The sequence below is a fragment of the Apiospora kogelbergensis genome (assembly GCF_038363985.1).
Source record: "Apiospora kogelbergensis strain CBS 113332 chromosome Unknown utg000003l_segment0_segment0, whole genome shotgun sequence".
NCBI lineage: Eukaryota > Fungi > Ascomycota > Sordariomycetes > Amphisphaeriales > Apiosporaceae > Apiospora > Apiospora kogelbergensis.
In genome coordinates, this window is record NW_027117420.1 from 267019 (window position 1) to 284338 (window position 17320).

General features: G+C 54.6%; 8 protein-coding genes across 8 annotated transcripts; 4 read left to right on the plus strand and 4 right to left on the minus strand.

Annotated features, from left to right (window-relative positions):
* Positions 1-1923: 1923 nt before the first annotated feature.
* On the plus strand, positions 1924-2338 carry PG998_004756 (uncharacterized protein; the record flags this gene model as incomplete). Its single annotated transcript, XM_066871574.1, has 2 exons — positions 1924-2010; positions 2093-2338. The coding sequence occupies 2 exons, from the start codon at positions 1924-1926 to the stop codon at positions 2336-2338; spliced, it is 333 nt and encodes a 110-aa protein (XP_066731671.1).
* A 1355-nt stretch (positions 2339-3693) lies between these two features.
* On the minus strand, positions 3694-4321 carry PG998_004757 (uncharacterized protein; the record flags this gene model as incomplete). Its single annotated transcript, XM_066871575.1, has 3 exons — positions 3694-3970; positions 4051-4196; positions 4265-4321. The coding sequence occupies 3 exons, from the start codon at positions 4319-4321 to the stop codon at positions 3694-3696; spliced, it is 480 nt and encodes a 159-aa protein (XP_066731672.1).
* Positions 4322-5589: 1268 nt separating this feature from the next.
* PG998_004758 (cellobiose dehydrogenase) lies at positions 5590-6027 on the plus strand (the record flags this gene model as incomplete). The annotated part of the gene is made up of 2 exons (XM_066871576.1): positions 5590-5622; positions 5743-6027. 2 exons carry the CDS (start codon positions 5590-5592, stop codon positions 6025-6027), a joined length of 318 nt encoding a protein of 105 aa, XP_066731673.1.
* A 699-nt stretch (positions 6028-6726) lies between these two features.
* On the minus strand, positions 6727-8910 carry PG998_004759 (glycoside hydrolase family 74 protein; the record flags this gene model as incomplete). The annotated part of the gene is made up of 3 exons (XM_066871577.1): positions 6727-7849; positions 7914-8101; positions 8209-8910. 3 exons carry the CDS (start codon positions 8908-8910, stop codon positions 6727-6729), a joined length of 2013 nt encoding a protein of 670 aa, XP_066731674.1.
* Positions 8911-8945: 35 nt separating this feature from the next.
* On the minus strand, positions 8946-9338 carry PG998_004760 (glycoside hydrolase family 74 protein; the record flags this gene model as incomplete). Its single annotated transcript, XM_066871578.1, has 1 exon — positions 8946-9338. The coding sequence occupies one exon, from the start codon at positions 9336-9338 to the stop codon at positions 8946-8948; it is 393 nt and encodes a 130-aa protein (XP_066731675.1).
* Positions 9339-10226: 888 nt separating this feature from the next.
* PG998_004761 (uncharacterized protein) lies at positions 10227-11624 on the minus strand (the record flags this gene model as incomplete). Its single annotated transcript, XM_066871579.1, has 2 exons — positions 10227-10376; positions 10449-11624. 2 exons carry the CDS (start codon positions 11622-11624, stop codon positions 10227-10229), a joined length of 1326 nt encoding a protein of 441 aa, XP_066731676.1.
* Positions 11625-13155: 1531 nt separating this feature from the next.
* On the plus strand, positions 13156-14360 carry PG998_004762 (C6 zinc finger domain protein; the record flags this gene model as incomplete). Its single annotated transcript, XM_066871580.1, has 2 exons — positions 13156-13171; positions 13261-14360. The coding sequence occupies 2 exons, from the start codon at positions 13156-13158 to the stop codon at positions 14358-14360; spliced, it is 1116 nt and encodes a 371-aa protein (XP_066731677.1).
* Positions 14361-16035: 1675 nt separating this feature from the next.
* On the plus strand, positions 16036-17057 carry PG998_004763 (uncharacterized protein; the record flags this gene model as incomplete). Its single annotated transcript, XM_066871581.1, has 4 exons — positions 16036-16283; positions 16364-16631; positions 16735-16810; positions 16867-17057. The coding sequence occupies 4 exons, from the start codon at positions 16036-16038 to the stop codon at positions 17055-17057; spliced, it is 783 nt and encodes a 260-aa protein (XP_066731678.1).
* Positions 17058-17320: the final 263 nt, after the last annotated feature.

Below are 17320 nucleotides of genomic sequence, written 5' to 3' on the forward strand. Positions count from 1 at the left end.
GGTCGTCCAATCCCGGATAGGTAGGTGTATGCTGTGACGCAATGTATCCTGTGAGTCAATCCGTGTGGGCCAGGTACCAGTATTATTAGGGATGAAACATATGTAATAATGAAGAAATACCGGGCGCCACCATCCCACGTCTGATGCGGCCCAAGATACGCCGCGAATGGCAATGTGGAGTGGGCTGGTCTGCGGAATAGGCCTGCTGGCCACGTTGGTCATTGCCTAACCGGATTCATGAAGTTCCCGGTCCCTGTTCGTCCCCTTTCAACTAGGGACTGAATTGTAGATCGAAGAGAACCTCCGGGCAGGCACAAGCTGTGCTACCCACGTGAAATGTAAAGGTACCCCATCCCCGACGGTCTTTAGCCCCGTTGGAAGGAGCATGAGCCTTATCTGGACCTTTGGTGGTGGCCGAGGAATACAAGGCTGACTGTTGTCCAAGTCAGGGGTTTATTGCCTCCGTCACCGCGCATGAGGAAAACCAAGTCGCTAATGCAGAAGTCCCCAGAGCGTAAGGTGTATGTCATGTGTGTGTGTGTTGTCACCTGGCATCGTACGGACATACGGTACGTTTTCGATATTGTCTTGCGAGCGATGGAGGCGATGGAGTCGACGAGTATTGCGGATATCGGACATACTCTCGTTGTAGATGTACTGTGATAGTGTTGGCTGCAAGGTCTTTCCTGGGCTGCATCACGAACAATATCGTTTGATCCGAGGGTGGCTTGCTAAGGTGGATAGCACACAGGTTTTGCTCACCATAGCTCTCGGATCTGCCACGGGCTCCTCGGAAGAGTTTCCTTGCCAGTTTCTGAGGTGGCAATGCCGTACTGTGACACTGCGGGCGTTCAACCCTGTACTGCGGAATGCCCACCCCAAGCGTGAAAAGTTCCAAAGACGCAAGTGAGATATATACCTTTTCGACGTTGTGATATGCGGCAACAGATATAAGACAAAAATATATCCATGGCTACCAGGAGCTGGAGGTGACGTTGAAAGGTTGGTATCCCGTGACTTGCCAAACATGTCTACTATTGGCCAGACATGTCTGCCATTTGCCAAATATGCTTGCTACTTTCCAAACATGCTTGCTGACGACAGCACACTCCCGGCCAGGCTAGGTAAGGTCTGGACCGCGTCTAAACTTGATAGCCTGCATGGCATATCCGTGTAACGCGGTCTAGGAAGAGAGGGGCCACTGGTTCGGACGGGATCAACCATGCATACCAGAAGCAGGTGCAAGCAAGCGCACGCCATGTCCTGATCCGATGTGGACCGTGGCGGCAAAGAAGTATACTACCAAGCCCTGGGAAGAAATGGGGGATTAGCAATGTACATAGAAGCGGGCACCGGTCAAGTTCATTGTACAAGAGTATACCTAACCTAATACCCGCAGCTTGACTTGGACGGTGATGGCATGGCAGGGTGGGGCATTTTCCCGGTCCTGAACAGACGTGGCACCTCATTAGGGGGCTTCTCTTCTAGGCCGGGAAACAAATTGGGCAATGGTTGAGCAATCCAATCAGACCCGACCAATTCGGCTTGCTCCACCATCAATGATCTCCCTTTGTTGGGCTACGCTTTAGCCAAACGCTTGTTATCAAACAAGCCTCACAAACAGATGCTTCTGGAGAGAACCAACAGCGGCGTGGGGTGTATGAGAAGAAGTCGCATTATAAGTATGAAGGTGCTCCCTGGTCCTGTTTGTTGAGCATATATGGCCTCTTCAGCATCTCGAGCATCGGCACATGAAACCAACCAAAGGCCCTCTATTGCCTGTATGAGAGGAGGAAGAACCCTATCGATCAAACCTGTAGAAGGTTGAGTTCGCAGTCAGTATATGCGCCATGGTGTCTCCACTTTAATAAGGCTGACCTGAAAAGACCGTTATAGCCAACACTATACACCTCAAGCTACACAATGTGTTACTTCCAACAAACGAGATGGAGCTGTGGATGGTGGAAGTGGGGGCATTTTAAGCAGCAGTGCTCAAAGGAATACCGTACGGTTCGTTAATTCATCATCAGTGCCGTCGCTAGGTATGTGTCGTGGACTCGGAGGAAGAATACTGACGTCGAGTGTCGAGCAGGGCGAGACCTGCGGCATGAAACTGGTGTTCGAAACCACATTCGAAGGAGATATATGCAAGGTCTGCAAAGATATCGAGAAGAAGCAGCGCAAATGGAACAAGCTGTCAAGCGACATAACTCGATGGCGGCAGGAGGGAAATCGAAAGGCGACGATCGAGAAAGCCGAGAAGGATCTGGATGATGTAGAAAAATCGGTTCTGGAACTGAATGAAAAACACTACCAGAAAGTCCACGAGGAGATCTGAGTGTTCTGGTCGGGCTCGGGATGTTAGTCAGTCTTCAACAAGGCAAGGAAATCAGGAGTGGAAGAGTTGGGTTGTGTAGGAACTTACAGGGCTGGCACTTCGGCGTCATGTGTTTGGATTTGGGGGTTTCGTTTGAGCTGGGACAACGGTCTTTTCTAACGAGTAGATTGACCCTCATTTTGTGTAATATCAATCCCAAAAAGCCGCGTCTGTATGGGCTGCTTGCCGAGTTGGCGTCGCTAGGGTGAGAAGGATGTTTCGTCGTGCGCCAAGGGGGCCACAGAACAGCGTCACTGTTCGTCATTTCGAGCGGCATTCGACACCTCCAACGGCAATATGGTATTTTCCATCTTCCCCAGGCGTAGAATTGTAGCAGAAGGAGCGGGGAAGTGGCCAGAAGACCTTTCTGCACAGTTCTCCCAGGCGCATCATCCGCGGTAGACGTAGCCCGTGGCGGCCAGTGTATGGGGGAGGGGAGATCGGACACTTGCTAGGGTTGCAAATTCTTCAGCAGATGCACACAAAGTCAAGGAAACCGCCCATTCGTGGACATGAAGCGGAGGGGTCGCCAGACTGATCAGGCAGTCGACCAAAGAAGCCCTGGCCTAGTTTGGACTTGGAGCGACTCGCAAGATTCAATGGCATGAGGAGCTGCGGCCAAGTGGACAAAGGTGGACGAGAGTGGACGACGATGGGTCGGGGATACCCGAGGTTCCACCTGAGTGGTCGATTCCCGTCGCTTGTGCAGGGTTCCGCACCGCCTTTCCAGTTAAGTCAGTACTGTGCGTATGAAGTATCGCAGCAGTAAGCCACTGAACCCTCGGCCACATGCATGGTATCCTGCAGACATCAACCCAAACAGTCGGATTTGGGAAAGAGACCACTGCGATTCTTTTTTTCCCAGAACAAGATGATATTGACAGAGGAGAATGTGTGCTAGAACTGCGTGCCTCTTTATATAACTCCACCATCCTCAGGAGGGGAGTGAGCGGGCACGTGGCTACAAGTTAATGGATCTCACGGCTAGAGAGACCCAGAAGAACAGAATGATTGGCTGTGTAATGGCCAGTCAGCGGTGAAAGTGCAGTAAAGATCCATCCAATTCGAACCCGTGTGTCGCACAGAGGAGCGGCCCCATCCGCAACCCCATCGACCAGCAGTCCGGGCCGCAACAGACAGCCACAATTGGCTGCAACTAGAAGACTGACCGACCCGTTGGATAATTCCTGAATCGTAGCGTAGCGTGTGCTTTACCGATGGTACCTACTTAAGCCGCTTTGGGGCAATCTTTTTGCGTTATGGTGGCGGGGATTTTGTGCATGACGACAGCCCACGTGAATGTGATATCTTTCAATTCATGCAGCTGCGGCAGCATCAGAGAAGGTCCCCACCAGAGGCTTTCCGACGCCATCTTTGATACTTGGGGCTTGGCCTTGCAGTTCGGGCAGATCGTCATCGCTGGTCCAGTCCAGCTGACCCTGCATTGCGCCGACAGATGCAAACTCGTCGTCGGTGGACAGCTTGGCCAGGATGGTCTGGTAGCGGGATAATTGCAGATCTTGGCCAGAGAGCATTGCATGCGGTGCTTGCTGTGTCTCCTGGGGAGCAATCTCGAAAATATCTACCAGATTACTGGAGACGGCTTGTCAGCGGCAAATCCAAACCCGTCAAAAGAATGCACCTCGCGCGACGCTCCCAGTATTGCAACGTACTTTGATGTTTTCGCGACGACTTTCTGAACGGCCTCGTTTTCGCGTTGCGACTCGAGAGGGTCTGTCTGGGCATTCATATTCTGGTCGCTAAAGCTACCATATTGGAAGTTGTTCGGGTCGTCGATCAGCAGGCGGGAAACGTCATCCTGGCGATAGTGCAGCAACATTAGCAGAGCAGCACAAATGGTTGCTGTTGGGATGCGACGGATCGAACCTCATCGAGAGTCGTCTCCTGCCTGCGGCTACCAAGGCAGGATGCGCAGACACCCATAACGGCGGTTGGCTATTCCTTGGTCGCGGAGTGAAGTGGTTCAAGAAAAGAATTGCTTCGGACGGGGACAGGCATCCCTTGGCCGCAATCTAGGATGAAAAGGGCATAAGTAAGTAAAGAGCGTGTGGTCTGCCCGGGTTTGTGTGGTCGCGAGGCTGAATCGAAGTTGGGTCGACGGCTTGGTTGGGAGTGTTTCGTTGCCTTGCGAGGCGAGTTGGACGAGAGTGTCCAGGCGACGGTAGCCCGTGCGTCATACCATGTTTGTTTGGGGGCGGCTGGTCGGTTTTGCGCCGGAGCTACGTTTTTCCCTCGCCAGCTCTTGCCTTCAGAGGCCCAACCAGTGCCCCATCCTCCCCTAGCCAACTGGAAATTGCAGTCTGCCGGCTCGGGACAGGGGCCAGTCCCGACGCCTCCAAGCGCCTGCATCTCCAATTCACCAATGAAAATGCGATGATTGGTGATATCGGCTACCGTTCCAGTCCAGCTGTTGGTTACCAGCGCTCTGGAACGTGTACATAGAGGCTTCCAGATATGCGCGATTCGAATCTTGGCTACATGATGTCGACTGGGATTCCCTGTCGGCCGGGCTGCAACCCCACAGTCCAGCCGATATCTGCCATACCGCCAGATCAAATGGAGAATGATGCTTGCTTGTCGCTTGACGCTTGACGCTTGACGCTTGACGCCTAACCCGAACGAACACCAGGCTGCATGCGGCTCCGCGCCATGTACAGTACATCCTTATACTCGTGGCCACTGACAGGCTGCAATCAGACAACAACCTGGATCCCTGTCCTCAAACCCCAGACTGCGACATCACCCCATCGAACATGAACATTGAACATCCCCATTCCCATCCCCATTCCCATCCCACATCCCAGCCCTTCCCGATAGGGAAACTGGACATGCGACAGCCATTGCCGTCGCTGTGGCTAAGACTGCAGAAACATAAATAAACATCTTAGATTGTTTCTTCGTCCGCCAAAATAGCATCGTGGCCAATTTGGGAGCCAAGTCAAGCGGTTTTGGGCGGCAACTCGGCACGATTCTTCATTGCGTTCGTGCCAATTCACCTGCTAAGCTCATCTTATTCACACGTCTTGAGATGTTGCCATTGACGGTACTTCAACTATGTTGGGGTTGGTTGGATGGAGATTATCATAAGACAAAAACGGTACCAAGGACATGGACCTCGCTTGCGGGGTTCGAATTCTGCTGAGCAAGTCTGTTATATGATTCGGAAGTGGGAATAAGAAATGGTGTATACAATGTCGCTGCATTCCATTCTGTTACCATCATGGGTCAGTGTCAGATCACGCCAGCAAGCTCCCTTCGTGCAATACTTCGGCTAGATTGATAGCCACGTGTTCCAGTATGCAGCATGGTCCGACGAAACTAGCATCGTTTTGTTCTTTCGCTAGGTCCTTAACGAGAAGGATAACCCGCCCGAGGTCGCCGGTAACCTTTCGACGAAGCCTATCACTAAGAGCACGTCGGTCAATAGCACGTTCCTGACGTACACGTTACTCTGCGAAGGGTGCCTCGGCGCCCAGCCCGGCCTCCACCCGAACGCGAATACCGGCAAGGGCGGTAGCGTGGACATGGGCTGGGCCATATCGAGCAATCCGGTAACGAACCTAGGCAGCTCGGTCGGCGTGTTGGCTTTCCATAACGTTGGCGAGGGTGTGGCTCCAAGGCGGACCTGACCCTCGCCAGGCCCCGTCAAGACGCTTTTCTTTGTGCAATCTATAGTAGCATCTTTAATCGCATATACATGAGACTCACTTGCATATATACAATTTGGAAAATTGATGCTGGGCATTATTTTAGTTTGTAGTATTTAGCTTGACTTCAAGACGAAACGAAATGAAGCATGCTTACGCTGCCAAGCCAATACTTCCTGGAATAAAACGATTAAACCGGTATATCTGAACATGGGTAATTAATATTTTCTTCCCTTTTCTTCAATCACTTTAATTCCTTCTTTGGGGTTCGGTCTGCGGGGACCATGGATTGATAACCCCTTTATGAACCAGCCTACTGCCTTCCAGTGTCCGAAGTATCAATTGCTGGTTCCACAGTGTCATAATATCATAGAGGGATATGAATTTCAATAATGACCCCTGCTCATATCGCGACTGGCAAGGCTTGATTGAAGCATAAAAATAGAACTCTAGATATCATGCAGAGTTGATAGTAATCACTGTATCAATACAATTATAACAGAAGTAGAAATAAGCTCTCAGCCAAGGCCAGGCGCCCTAAGACAAGACCAAAACAAAGCTAGGGAAAACGTTAAATCTAACCAATTATATACTGAGCGGCTTGGCTCACGAATTTATATACATTGATAGGCTAACTATGTACAATTGGCCATTTCTCTTCTTCTTTGTAGGGCCCTATAATTACAGACACTGGTAGTACCAATCATTCTGCTTCTGGCAAGTGTACGGCGGCTCACACTCGACCGGCGTGGACCCCTGTCCCCCGCACTGTCCAAATTGGGTCTGCTTGGGGCCCGAAGCAGCGGTAGTTGTCGTGGCGGCGGGCTTGGAGGTAGTTGAAGTCACCAGCGTGGTGGTCACGGGTGCCGAAGTAGTGGCCGGGGGCGGGGGAGTTGAAGTCGTCGTTGGCGACGGATCAGGGCTTGGGCTTCCACCACCGCCAAGCGAAACCGTAGCCCGGAACACGCCGCGCCCGTTGGTGCCAACGTAAACCAACCCCGCCACATTGCCACTGCCGGCCACTTTGCTGCTGTCGATGGACCCGAATCCCTGGACGTCGCCCTGGATGTCGGTCCACGTCTTGCCGCCGTCGCCGCTGCCGTACAGCCGGGCTCCCGCCGCGCCGTGGCCGAAGGCGTATACGTTCCAGCTGCTGCCGCTGCCCACGCCGAGGGCGACCTGGAACGTGTTGGTGACGCTGTTGGATGTCGCCGTGAACGTGGCGCCGAAGTCGGTCGAGTGGAACACGCCCACGTCCGTCGAGACCCAGACGTCGCCCGCCTTGGTAGGGTGGGCTGCGATGTCTCTTACCGCCTTTGCGCTGCCCAGCTTCCCGCCCGCAGCAAAGGAGCTGCCCGCGTCTTTGCTCACGAAGAAGCTCGCGCCAGACCCGCCGTAGAAGAATGACCCGTCCTGCTTGTCCGAGGCCACGACGGCGCCCGAGGCGAGGCTCGCGACGCGCGCAAAGGCGCCCTGGTCCTGCGAGCGCAGCACGCTGCCCGAGGCCGCGGACCACACGGTCACCTTCCCGTCGGCCGACAGCGCGACGGTGCCGCCGTTGGCGTTGGTGTCGGCGCCCGGGTGCTCGGCCCAGGTGGCGCCGCCGTCGCTCGAGACGGCGATCTGCTTCGTGCCGGCCGAGTTTCCAATGCGGACCACGTTCTTCACTGCCTTGCCCGCGTAGTCGACGCCGACGTTGGTGGCCCACTTCGGGTCCATCCAGTTCTTCTGAGGGGCCGAGCCGAGCGACTTCGCGTCAGCAAACGTGAAACCGCCGACGTCGCCCGTGGCGGCGAGCAGCTCGCTACCGCCGGGGGGCAGACGCTACGTCCTGGACCGAAGTCTCTTCGATGCCGTCGGCGAGCGACTCGATGGTGATCTTCTCCGAGGCGGTATCCCATTTGGTCAGGTCGTGACCGCCGTACAGGGTCAGACCTGTGCCGTACAGCCAGTGGTCGCTGTCGTGGGGGTCGATCTCAAGAGCCTCGATCATCCAACCAAGATCCTTAGTGTCGTTGTCGAGGAAACCCGGGCCGATCCAAGGAGCTTTGGAGACCTAGAAAAAGAGTGTTAGTTGAGCAACAACAACAAATAGGAATATGATCGATCCATGAGAGTTTAGAGAGGAGAGTCATGTGGTAATGTACGTAGGAAAGTTCTTACGTTTTGCTTGTACCGCAGGGTCATCTCCGGATAGGCCGCCCACTCCCAAAGCTTGGTCCACGTAGCTCCCGAGTTGGTAGAGCGGAAGATCTGCGCATCAGGCCACCACGAGTTGAGGCTAGCCACGACGATTGTGCCAGGCTTCTGGGCATCGAGGGCGAGGCCGCCGAAGCCGAAGTTAAGAGAATCCCCCGCCGGGACGGGCGTGATGTCCTTAAAGGTGCCGGCGGCGATGTCGTAGCGGTAGACGGCGCCGTTGGTGCCGTCGTAGGGACCCGTGCCGTCGGCGTACGAGATGTACAGTGCCTTCTCTTGGGGGCTCAGCTTGCCCTTGTGCGGGAAGAACTTGCCCGGCTGGCCCTTGAGAGCGGACCAGGTGGCGCCCGCGTCTTCGCTCACGTACAGGCTGGCCGTACTGTTGTCGGCCGTGCCCACGAAGATGCGCGAGGTGGCCCCGTTGAGCGCGGCGGACGTGGAGTCGAAGGTGACAAAGGTGAGGCCCTGGATGTCGCTGTTGAGGCCAGTCGAGTCGCCGGGTTGCGGTGCGTAGGTGCCCACAGCCTTGAAAGAGTCGACCTTGGCGAAGCTGGCGCCGCCATCGGTCGACTTCCAAAGGCCCTTGCCCGAGCGGGCTCCAAAGTACAAGATGTCTGGGTTGGCCGGGTCGACGGCGAGGCGCTCGCCGGTGCCGCGGCCGGGCATGTTGCCGCCGACCTTGAAGGGCAAGTCAGCGAACTTCAAGTGGCGCCGCGGTCGGCGGAGCGACCGATTTGGCCGTTTGTTGGGTCCCAGCTGTTGGTGTAGAGCCCAAAGGCGGCGTAGACTTTCTGGTCATCGGCCGGGTCGAGGGCCACGGCGTCGATGCCCCAGTTGTGCCAGCCGGCGTGGTCGGTGATGGTGTCGGTCACGGCCGTCCAGGAGTCGTCGGCGGCGTTGAGTCGGTAAAGGCCGCCAATGTCAGTCCGCGCGTAGGCCACGCCCGCCGTTTTGGGATGGAAGACGATGCCCGGCACGAAGCCGCCGCCGCCGCCCAGGCGCACGTTCTGCCATTGCGACGCCGCTGCCTGGACAGTACCGGCAGCGGCAACGGCAAGGAGCAGCAACGGGTTAGAGGCGAATAACTGCTTCATTGTGTCGGATGTGATTTGACACCAGCACGTTTGGTGATTGATGCTGTACAGGGGACCAATGCGCGTCAGGCAACCCAAGGCGATAGTTGAGGAGGGGGGTATATCTGGTCCTTATATATGTTTTTCTCTCCTGCGTTGTACTGCCGGTCCGCGTTCGCGGAGCGCGAGCACATCGAACCATTTCCGCATTTGCATTGCTGACTGTCCGTGTCGAGCACAGCAGCCCCGAAGTCCTGGGTTTTCCCGTTCGTCCCATCTCCCCATCCCGGACTGGGAGCAGGCGCTTTAGTGGTGCCACTGCCGTTCCCATGGCGCCAAAGGATGGTAGCGATGCTTAGCGGAGGGGCAAGAGGGCGGAATGAACGGACGAGCGTGGGCTCGCTGGGTCAGCTACCATTTTCCCGCGAATCGGGGGCCCTGGTCGTTTTGGAGGGGGCTTTGTCCCCCGTACTAGGCCGGGAAAGCGGAGCGACGACTTCCGTGCGGCGTTGCTTGGCCAGCTGGAGGGCCGCCTCAAATGAGCTCTTCATGCAGCTGGCTTTGCACTTATTAGCATCTGTATCTCATTCAATGCAACGCGTTACTTGTGAAAAGCGTGCGGTGGTTGTGTTCTAGCTTAGGTGCTGTTTACTGCTATTTGCTGGCACTGACTCGTCAAGCTCGCTAAAGCCAGAGGGGCCTTGGCCCCTGAAAGTGGGAATGACTTCTCTGGTACGGAGTATCCCAACCGGAGATGAAATCCTCCAGACGACAAGTCCAAAGAACCACCGCGCACAATTAATCCGAAAGTCGCAGCACTCTACTGTGGTATCTCCCATTCACATAAAACGCCCCGCGAGCTCCTTTGTCTTGTCCCACCCACTTACTAATCAATCACCATCCAACAATTCACTGGTAACCAGCCGCCAGCGACGCCACAATGTACTCGGCGCCGCGCCACGTCCGCCTCTTGACCTCACTCAGCAGACCGTCCACCGATTTCCGGCCCTCCAACGGATCCCGCGACGCGGACTCCTCCCCCTTCTTCTCCCTCTTCTTCTATCCGTGATCGAACTGTCCCCATGTTGTTGGGGACCGACGACCGGCCGTTGGGGGTAGCGGCGAACACACGATGCACTCAAGCATCGACGGTGCTTGACCTCCCATCGGCGCACACCTGCAGAGCCCGTAAGGGTTGGTATTGGTGGTGATATCGCTGTTGTGAAAAGGTGTCGCCAGCTGCCGCATCTCGATGAATTTGGCCTTGCTCCGCTCGAAGTCTTCGTCACGCCGCCGCCGCAGCTCATCGGCCGTCATCTTCGTCATTCTCTTCATCATCTTCGTTGCTCCCTTCTGCTTCATCTCGTCATATTCATCGTTGCCGTAGTCGTAGTCTTGGTCGTCATCATCGTGAACACACCGCCACCACTCGTGGCTGTGGTCGAGGTCCGCACCCTGGCGCAGCTCCTCATATAGGAGCGAGCCGACACGATCGCTGATCACGGGTGCGTTGAAGAGCCGGCGGCACTGGCGCACTCCGCTCGCCACGTCCTCCTCGTTGCCGATCATCTTGACCTCTTCGAGTGTCTTGGATGTCCGCACCGTCACCAGGTCACGGTGCTCGGCGAAGTGAACCTGTAGAAAATCGGACAGGAAATCGTGCGCCTCCTGGATCGAGAACCGCCGCCGGAACTCGTGCTCGTGCTGCAGTTCCTCGAGGCTTTGCGGCTGGAGGTTGGGCGGTGGCGACGATGGCGACAATGGTTGCGACAGCTGCTGTTGTGACACTGCGATTGTAGAGGTGGGGTTGGTTGTGGTCATCGTCGACGCCAGCTGGAGCCGCGAGTACTCGGCCAGCGTCGCAGGGTTGCTGTACTGCCGCCGTGAGTACCGTGACAGCCGCTGCATGTCTTTCTTGATCTCCTTAGCCTGCTTCTTGAACTCCTCCGAGTCGGTCTCGAGCGTCGGGTTCGGCCCCTTGAGTGAAATTCGGATGTCGGTCGCCACCCGGTAGTATTTCGGCTCCTGCAGCTCCTTCACCGGCGACGTCGGCTGGCACCAGAAGGAATCGTCGCCGCCTTCGGGTATGGCATCCTCATTCTGTTTTGGGTTTTTTGATGGGCGCTGTGGCCCTGCTGCTGCTATCGTTGTAGCAGCTCGGTGGCGTCGAGACCTGCTTGACCTTCCCCGGGTAGTGATAGTGCCTGTTGTGGTAGCTTGGGGGTTTGGAACCACCACAATGGCCTCGAGCTGGGCCATTTGGCTCACATGGGTCAATCTCTGATGATTGGCAAATGCCGACGACATCTTGAAGAAAACCCGAGTGGGAGAATTTCGGCTTGAGGTCAACAAACGTGGAACAATTGGGTTGTGAGCAATAGATCCCAATGCATCGAGTCTTGAAAAGAAGCTGTTGCCTCACTTATTGGCTTATGAAATGCAAAAGGGAAAGGGGGTATAGAATGTGTGTCTAAAGGTGGGAGAGAGGGGAAAACGGTGAGGTTAAGATGGCAGACGTTCGTTATTGACCTCCCAAAGCCCCTCTTATCACTCGCGAAGAAGACAACTCTCGCTTAAAGGGCCGCGGCTGAAAGGTTATTTCTTGCTCTTGACGATGTACTCAGGGGCCCTAAACCTTGGGCGTGGTTGTAGTTGCGATTGCGGTCGCGCCTGTGGCGCGTGGCTTGTAATTCCGCCGATTGCAAGATACTAAATGTGCCATATGCGTATTTCTCTAAGGAGAAGTTGGACATATCTCGCTGCTTGTTGCGAGGATTAATTCATATTTATGTCAGGCCACTGCCGTATAGTTCCATCCCACCCGCCGGACTGTGTCGTGACCAGACCATTCTTGCAGAATCCCATGCGGTCAAGACTCACCGCCACGCGTGCGTTGAACGATTGAGCGGTCTTCACCTCCTCGAAGGATGCCTAGCTACCTGCCCATGATCCAGGCAATTCGAGATGGAAAGAGGGTCTCACTCTCAAAGAATAAGTGCGCGCACGCCGATCAACTCGGCCGAATTACCCCAGCTAACGAGCTCAAAGACAAAGAAAGCCACCGTTCTTTTTCCTTCACAACCAATCGGCGTGCGGCAATCCCACGCCTTCAAACTCACAGAACCAGCTTGGGCCAACTAAACACAACCAGCGGTTGCTTCGCTACACTTCTTCTCTTCACCACTCGCCCAATGAAACCGACTTCTTCACGTAGCCTCTCCGTCCCAACCCACCGGCCGGCTCCCTACCGCACACGTCCGTATCAATGAGAAATCACATGGCCCGGCCGCCGCTACGGCTAGTACCATCCGAAGTCTCCCTGAGCTCTGAGGACGGTGCCACGCAATGAAATGACCCGAGTGGCTGCCGTCTTTCTCTAAGCAACTTGGGTTCAATTGTCCCGTCTGTCAGCCTGCAACCACACCAGGCCCCTCTGGAGCTAGCAGGGATGCTCGCTTTCGCTCAAGTCCACGAGCTGACGAGTTGCAGGGCGAGTGAGCTTAATTGCTCGACACCTTTACCATCCGTCACCCACGCGCGCGCGCTCCCTCCTGCCCAACGTCGTCATCGTATGCATCCTGGTCGGCGGCGCGTCGCTATGCCCAGACTGTATCACTCCAAGTCGCGCACAGGTTGCCGCCGGTGCCGCGCCCGACGAGTCAAGGTTGGTCCAACCCGGCTAACACAGCCGCAATGCCATGCACTTCCGCTAACGTACCACAGTGTGACGAATCTCGGCCTGTTTGCGTACGTCTTTCCAATTTAGCAATGCCGCCAACGTGCTGCAGGTGGGGATGCAGTAGTATTGATTTGGCTTACTAGAACAATTGTCATCGCCATGATGTCACTTGCGAGTACGACAGATCAGTAACAACAACAACAACAACAACAGTAACTGGTGGTCGGGAGACACGAGGACCTCAGCCCTCTTCTGTAAATCCAGCCATTGATCCTAGATTACAGCAGCCATCGCTACGTACAGATCACCACTACTGGGAGCTCCGCGCATTCCACCACTTCACTGTGGCCACGAGCGCAACACTGCCGGGAAGCCACGCCGCCGACGTCCGGGATTGCTTCGCCGTGCAGGCTCCCATCCTAGCGTTGTCCCATAAGCCGCTCTGGAACGAGATGGTTGCCCTGGCCGCGCTGCACCTTCTGTCCACTGCCGCAAGCGAAGGACAACTCCAGAAGGACGCATACCAGGGCCTCCTAGCGTGTCGGGAGGCCTCACTCGCCGCCGCGCTGCAGACCTATCGCCCGATCCTCAGCGAGCTGGGCCCGCATAACGCTGACGCTGCCGGCTTCACCGCCATCCTGCTGCTCGTCGATGCCTTCGCCACATTGGGAAACCGACCTCTGCTAATGCATGAGAATGACGAAAATGCACCTAGCACGTACGCGCCGCCCATGCAGTGGCTCCGTATCGCACGCGGTGCCCGGACCGTCCTCGAGGAGGTCTTGGTGCTGGCCAGCGCCCCAGTCCAGGAGAATGTAAACGGCCCAACAACGAAGAACCCAATGAGCATACTGACCATCATCACCTCATACCCGACGGCGCAGTTCGTCCCGACAGAGGCGGCGGCAGCGCCGACTTCGCATTTTGGCACGAAAAACCCCTTTAGCCATCTCATGCTGGCAATACCCGGCGAAGCGACTCAACCTCCCGAGATCCTCCACGCCTACATCGGGGCGGTGGAGCAGCTTCACCGGATCCAAGCCGCCATAGACGGCCCCGCGCCCGACACCACCACGGGGAAGACGCAACAGCAGCCGGCCTTGCTGCTTTGCCGGGGCATGCTCTCGTTCCCATGCCTCGTGCCGCCACTCTTCCTGGACCTAGTGGAGTGGCAGGAGCCCCGGGCGCTCGTGCTCTTGGCGCACTTTTTCGCTCTGATGATACACGTGGGCGCGCTGTGGTGCGTTGGCGACACACCGGCGCGCGAGGTCCGCGCCATCTACCGGGCGCTGCCGCCTCGGTACCACGGGCTCATGCGGATACCGTTGGAGCTGGTGGGTCGGCCATGCAATGGAGGCGGTTGATATGATGTAGAAGCGGCATCAACAGCAGGAACGAGACCTCACAGATTCGCACCTCTCTGGGCCCGCCTATCAGGCTTGGGTCCCCAAATCGCCCAGAAGACGGGAGCAGTAACAGTTGTCCTGATTATATTTACCAGGACAGTATCTTTAAGAGTGGGACCGGGCTGAGTCTACAACAGTAACAAAAGTTGGCATGTGGAAAAAAGGAGAACGTATCAGGAATAGTGTTCACTATATCGTAATTTGAACAAAACACGAAAAGAAGGTTTCAAAGAGAGTATGACCCAAACAAGCACTAGTCGAACTGACTACGAAGCGTGAGAGCGAAGAGAAGGTAAGAAGGTTAAGACATTAATGATATTTATATTTTTACTTACTTATCTATATTATACTAGTAAGTAAAAGACTATCTATTTGGCCTGCTATTTAAATACCATGCGACATCAAAATCATATTGCTAATGATGAGAACAAATGCAATTTCTAAATGCTGGGGCGGGATGGTGTGAAACCAACTTGCACCTCTTTTGGCTATGCAGGTCACGATGGCCCAAGTCGACTCGTTGAAATATAATTTGTGATGATGTTCATAATACCAGAGACGAAGTCAGCTTCACCAGGTCATAAGAGACTTCTAAGGAGGTCATGGTGCCTCGGAACATGCGCGGCTATTCTAAGGGCGTATCATTCACGTCTGGAGGCTGATTTCTGAGGTGGCGTGCAACTTCTATTAGCAGTAAGATCAAGTTCAGACAAGCGCTATTGACAGTGGGCGATGAAAGCTTGCCTAGACCAGGCGTAGGCCGTGGGAGGGCCAGGTTTCCCCGTGGGACGCAACTAAACATGCGGTCGAGTCGTCGTCAGTACAGCCCTACACTGACCACCCAACGAGTGGGGGCTAAAGCTATAATACCATTCCGAAGGGCCTCGTCTCCATGAGGCCCAAGACGGGTGCTCAAGAGGCCCATCAGTCCTCACTGCAAAAATACGTTTTATAGGCAGAAACGAGCTAGTGGCTAGGGTGAATTGATGGAGCGGAGGCATCGGCCAATAAGAGGTGGATTGGAAAATAAGCTGGGATGAGAGGAAACTTTTGAAGAATGAAATGTTGCATTGAACATGTGCTAAGTCCCTAGCATATCAAAAGCAAGTTTAGTACAAGTAGACCAACTGGGAGCCGTTGATCTTATGTCAGATGTGCATCGAAGCTAGACAAAACAGACCAATCAGCCCAGGGAATAGTAGCAGGGATGCTCGGTCTCGCTCAGGGCGGAGCTGATACTGGGCTAGGGATCACTGAGCCTTCACAGGTAGCTTGTTACGTCGTTTAGGTACGGTACCTCAGTGACACCTTGAACTCCCCGGAACGGCGACTTGGACTTGAATAAGAACCTGAGGCCCAGTACACTCAGTCAAGTGTTCCCCTTCTCGTTCTATCGACCTTTCGTTCTTCGACGACCTACCACTCACTGTACATCTTATCTCCTTATTATGCGTGTCCTGGCATTACTCGTCTCCTCAGTTATAGGCATTATCTTCATCTCCAAGAAGAAACGCCGAACGAACGCCGACGCCCACCAGTCTGCGGAAGAAGAGGACGAATCTGCCCATTACCGCCCCTATCACGACTCGCCCAACGACGCTCCCCCGTCGTACTCCCAGTATATCAAGTCGTGATGGCCAAAACCAACGGGCTTGCGACAGCCGAGCTGGCCATCTATGCTCTCCTGGCCATTCCCTCTATATACCTTATTTTCAGTCATGCACCATCCGGTATTCTCGGCTGGTCTTACCTCTTCGCTTTCACTTCCCTTCGTGTCGTCAACGGCGTCCTGTCCATCAACTCTACTTCGTCGGCATCCATAATTTCAAATATCGGCCTATCACCACTGCTTCTGGCAACATGTGGCATTCTTCACGAAGCGTAAGATGTTACCAGACTCCTGGGATTCTCATGTATTCTCAACTAAGGCTAGAATACTGAATCTAAATCATATGCTCTAGTCGAACATACCACAAAGTTAACAACTCAAAGCTCGAGTGGACCATGGTGGCTTTCTTCCATGTTCTTGTTACAACCGGCGTTGCAATGGTCGCATCGGGCGCCTCGGCTCTTCAGAGCGCGAATCCCACGGAAAACGACCTTGTTCTGACTAAAGCAGGCATGGCTCTACTTACGGTGGCGTGGGTTTTGCTTTGCATCTGGACAGTTATATCCTACTTGCCCGGCCAGTCCACTCCTGAAACTCAGCTGCACGTCTCCGGTAACAAGGTAGGTGGTTGTTGTTCTATGGTATCACTATGGGAACTGAGATCAACCGATCGAGGGCCATGATAATGATGATGTTACTGATAACCATATCACATTGTTCTAGCTCCTTCTCTCTATAGTTCTCTCCCTGCCATTTACTGGTATTCGTGTACTCTATACGCTGGTTGCTTTAACCACACGTAAGACATACCGTGAGTACTAGGCCTTCAGTTTACTAATACTCGACTCTCCCCAGTCTCCCATATCGGATCGCTCAATCACTGCGGCCGTATGCTAATACAAGAGTGTAGTGAGCCCGGTGAATGGGGTATTACCTATCCGAGTATTGCTTGGCTTCTTGCCAGAGCTCATCGCGACTTTAATCTTCGTTGCCTTCGGCTTCTGGACGCAAAGAGGCGCCGCAGTGGCACGGCAGCAGATGCGTGAGAAAAAGCGCACCTATCAATCTGCTTGAGAGTAAAGACGACATTCAGTTTCTTACCAGGATCCAGTGTACGTGGAATTCTCGGATCTGCTTAGGGAGCGTGCAGGAAGCAAAGTGTTAGTTTGGAAGGAGATCAGGTACCTATGGTGTCAAGCTGGATATCAAACGAGGCCAAGCGGGTATGGAAATGGGGAGTGGAGGGGTTTACAAGATGATCTTTATATATCTGGTACATTTCTAGACATGTTTCCTTCGATTTCGTATC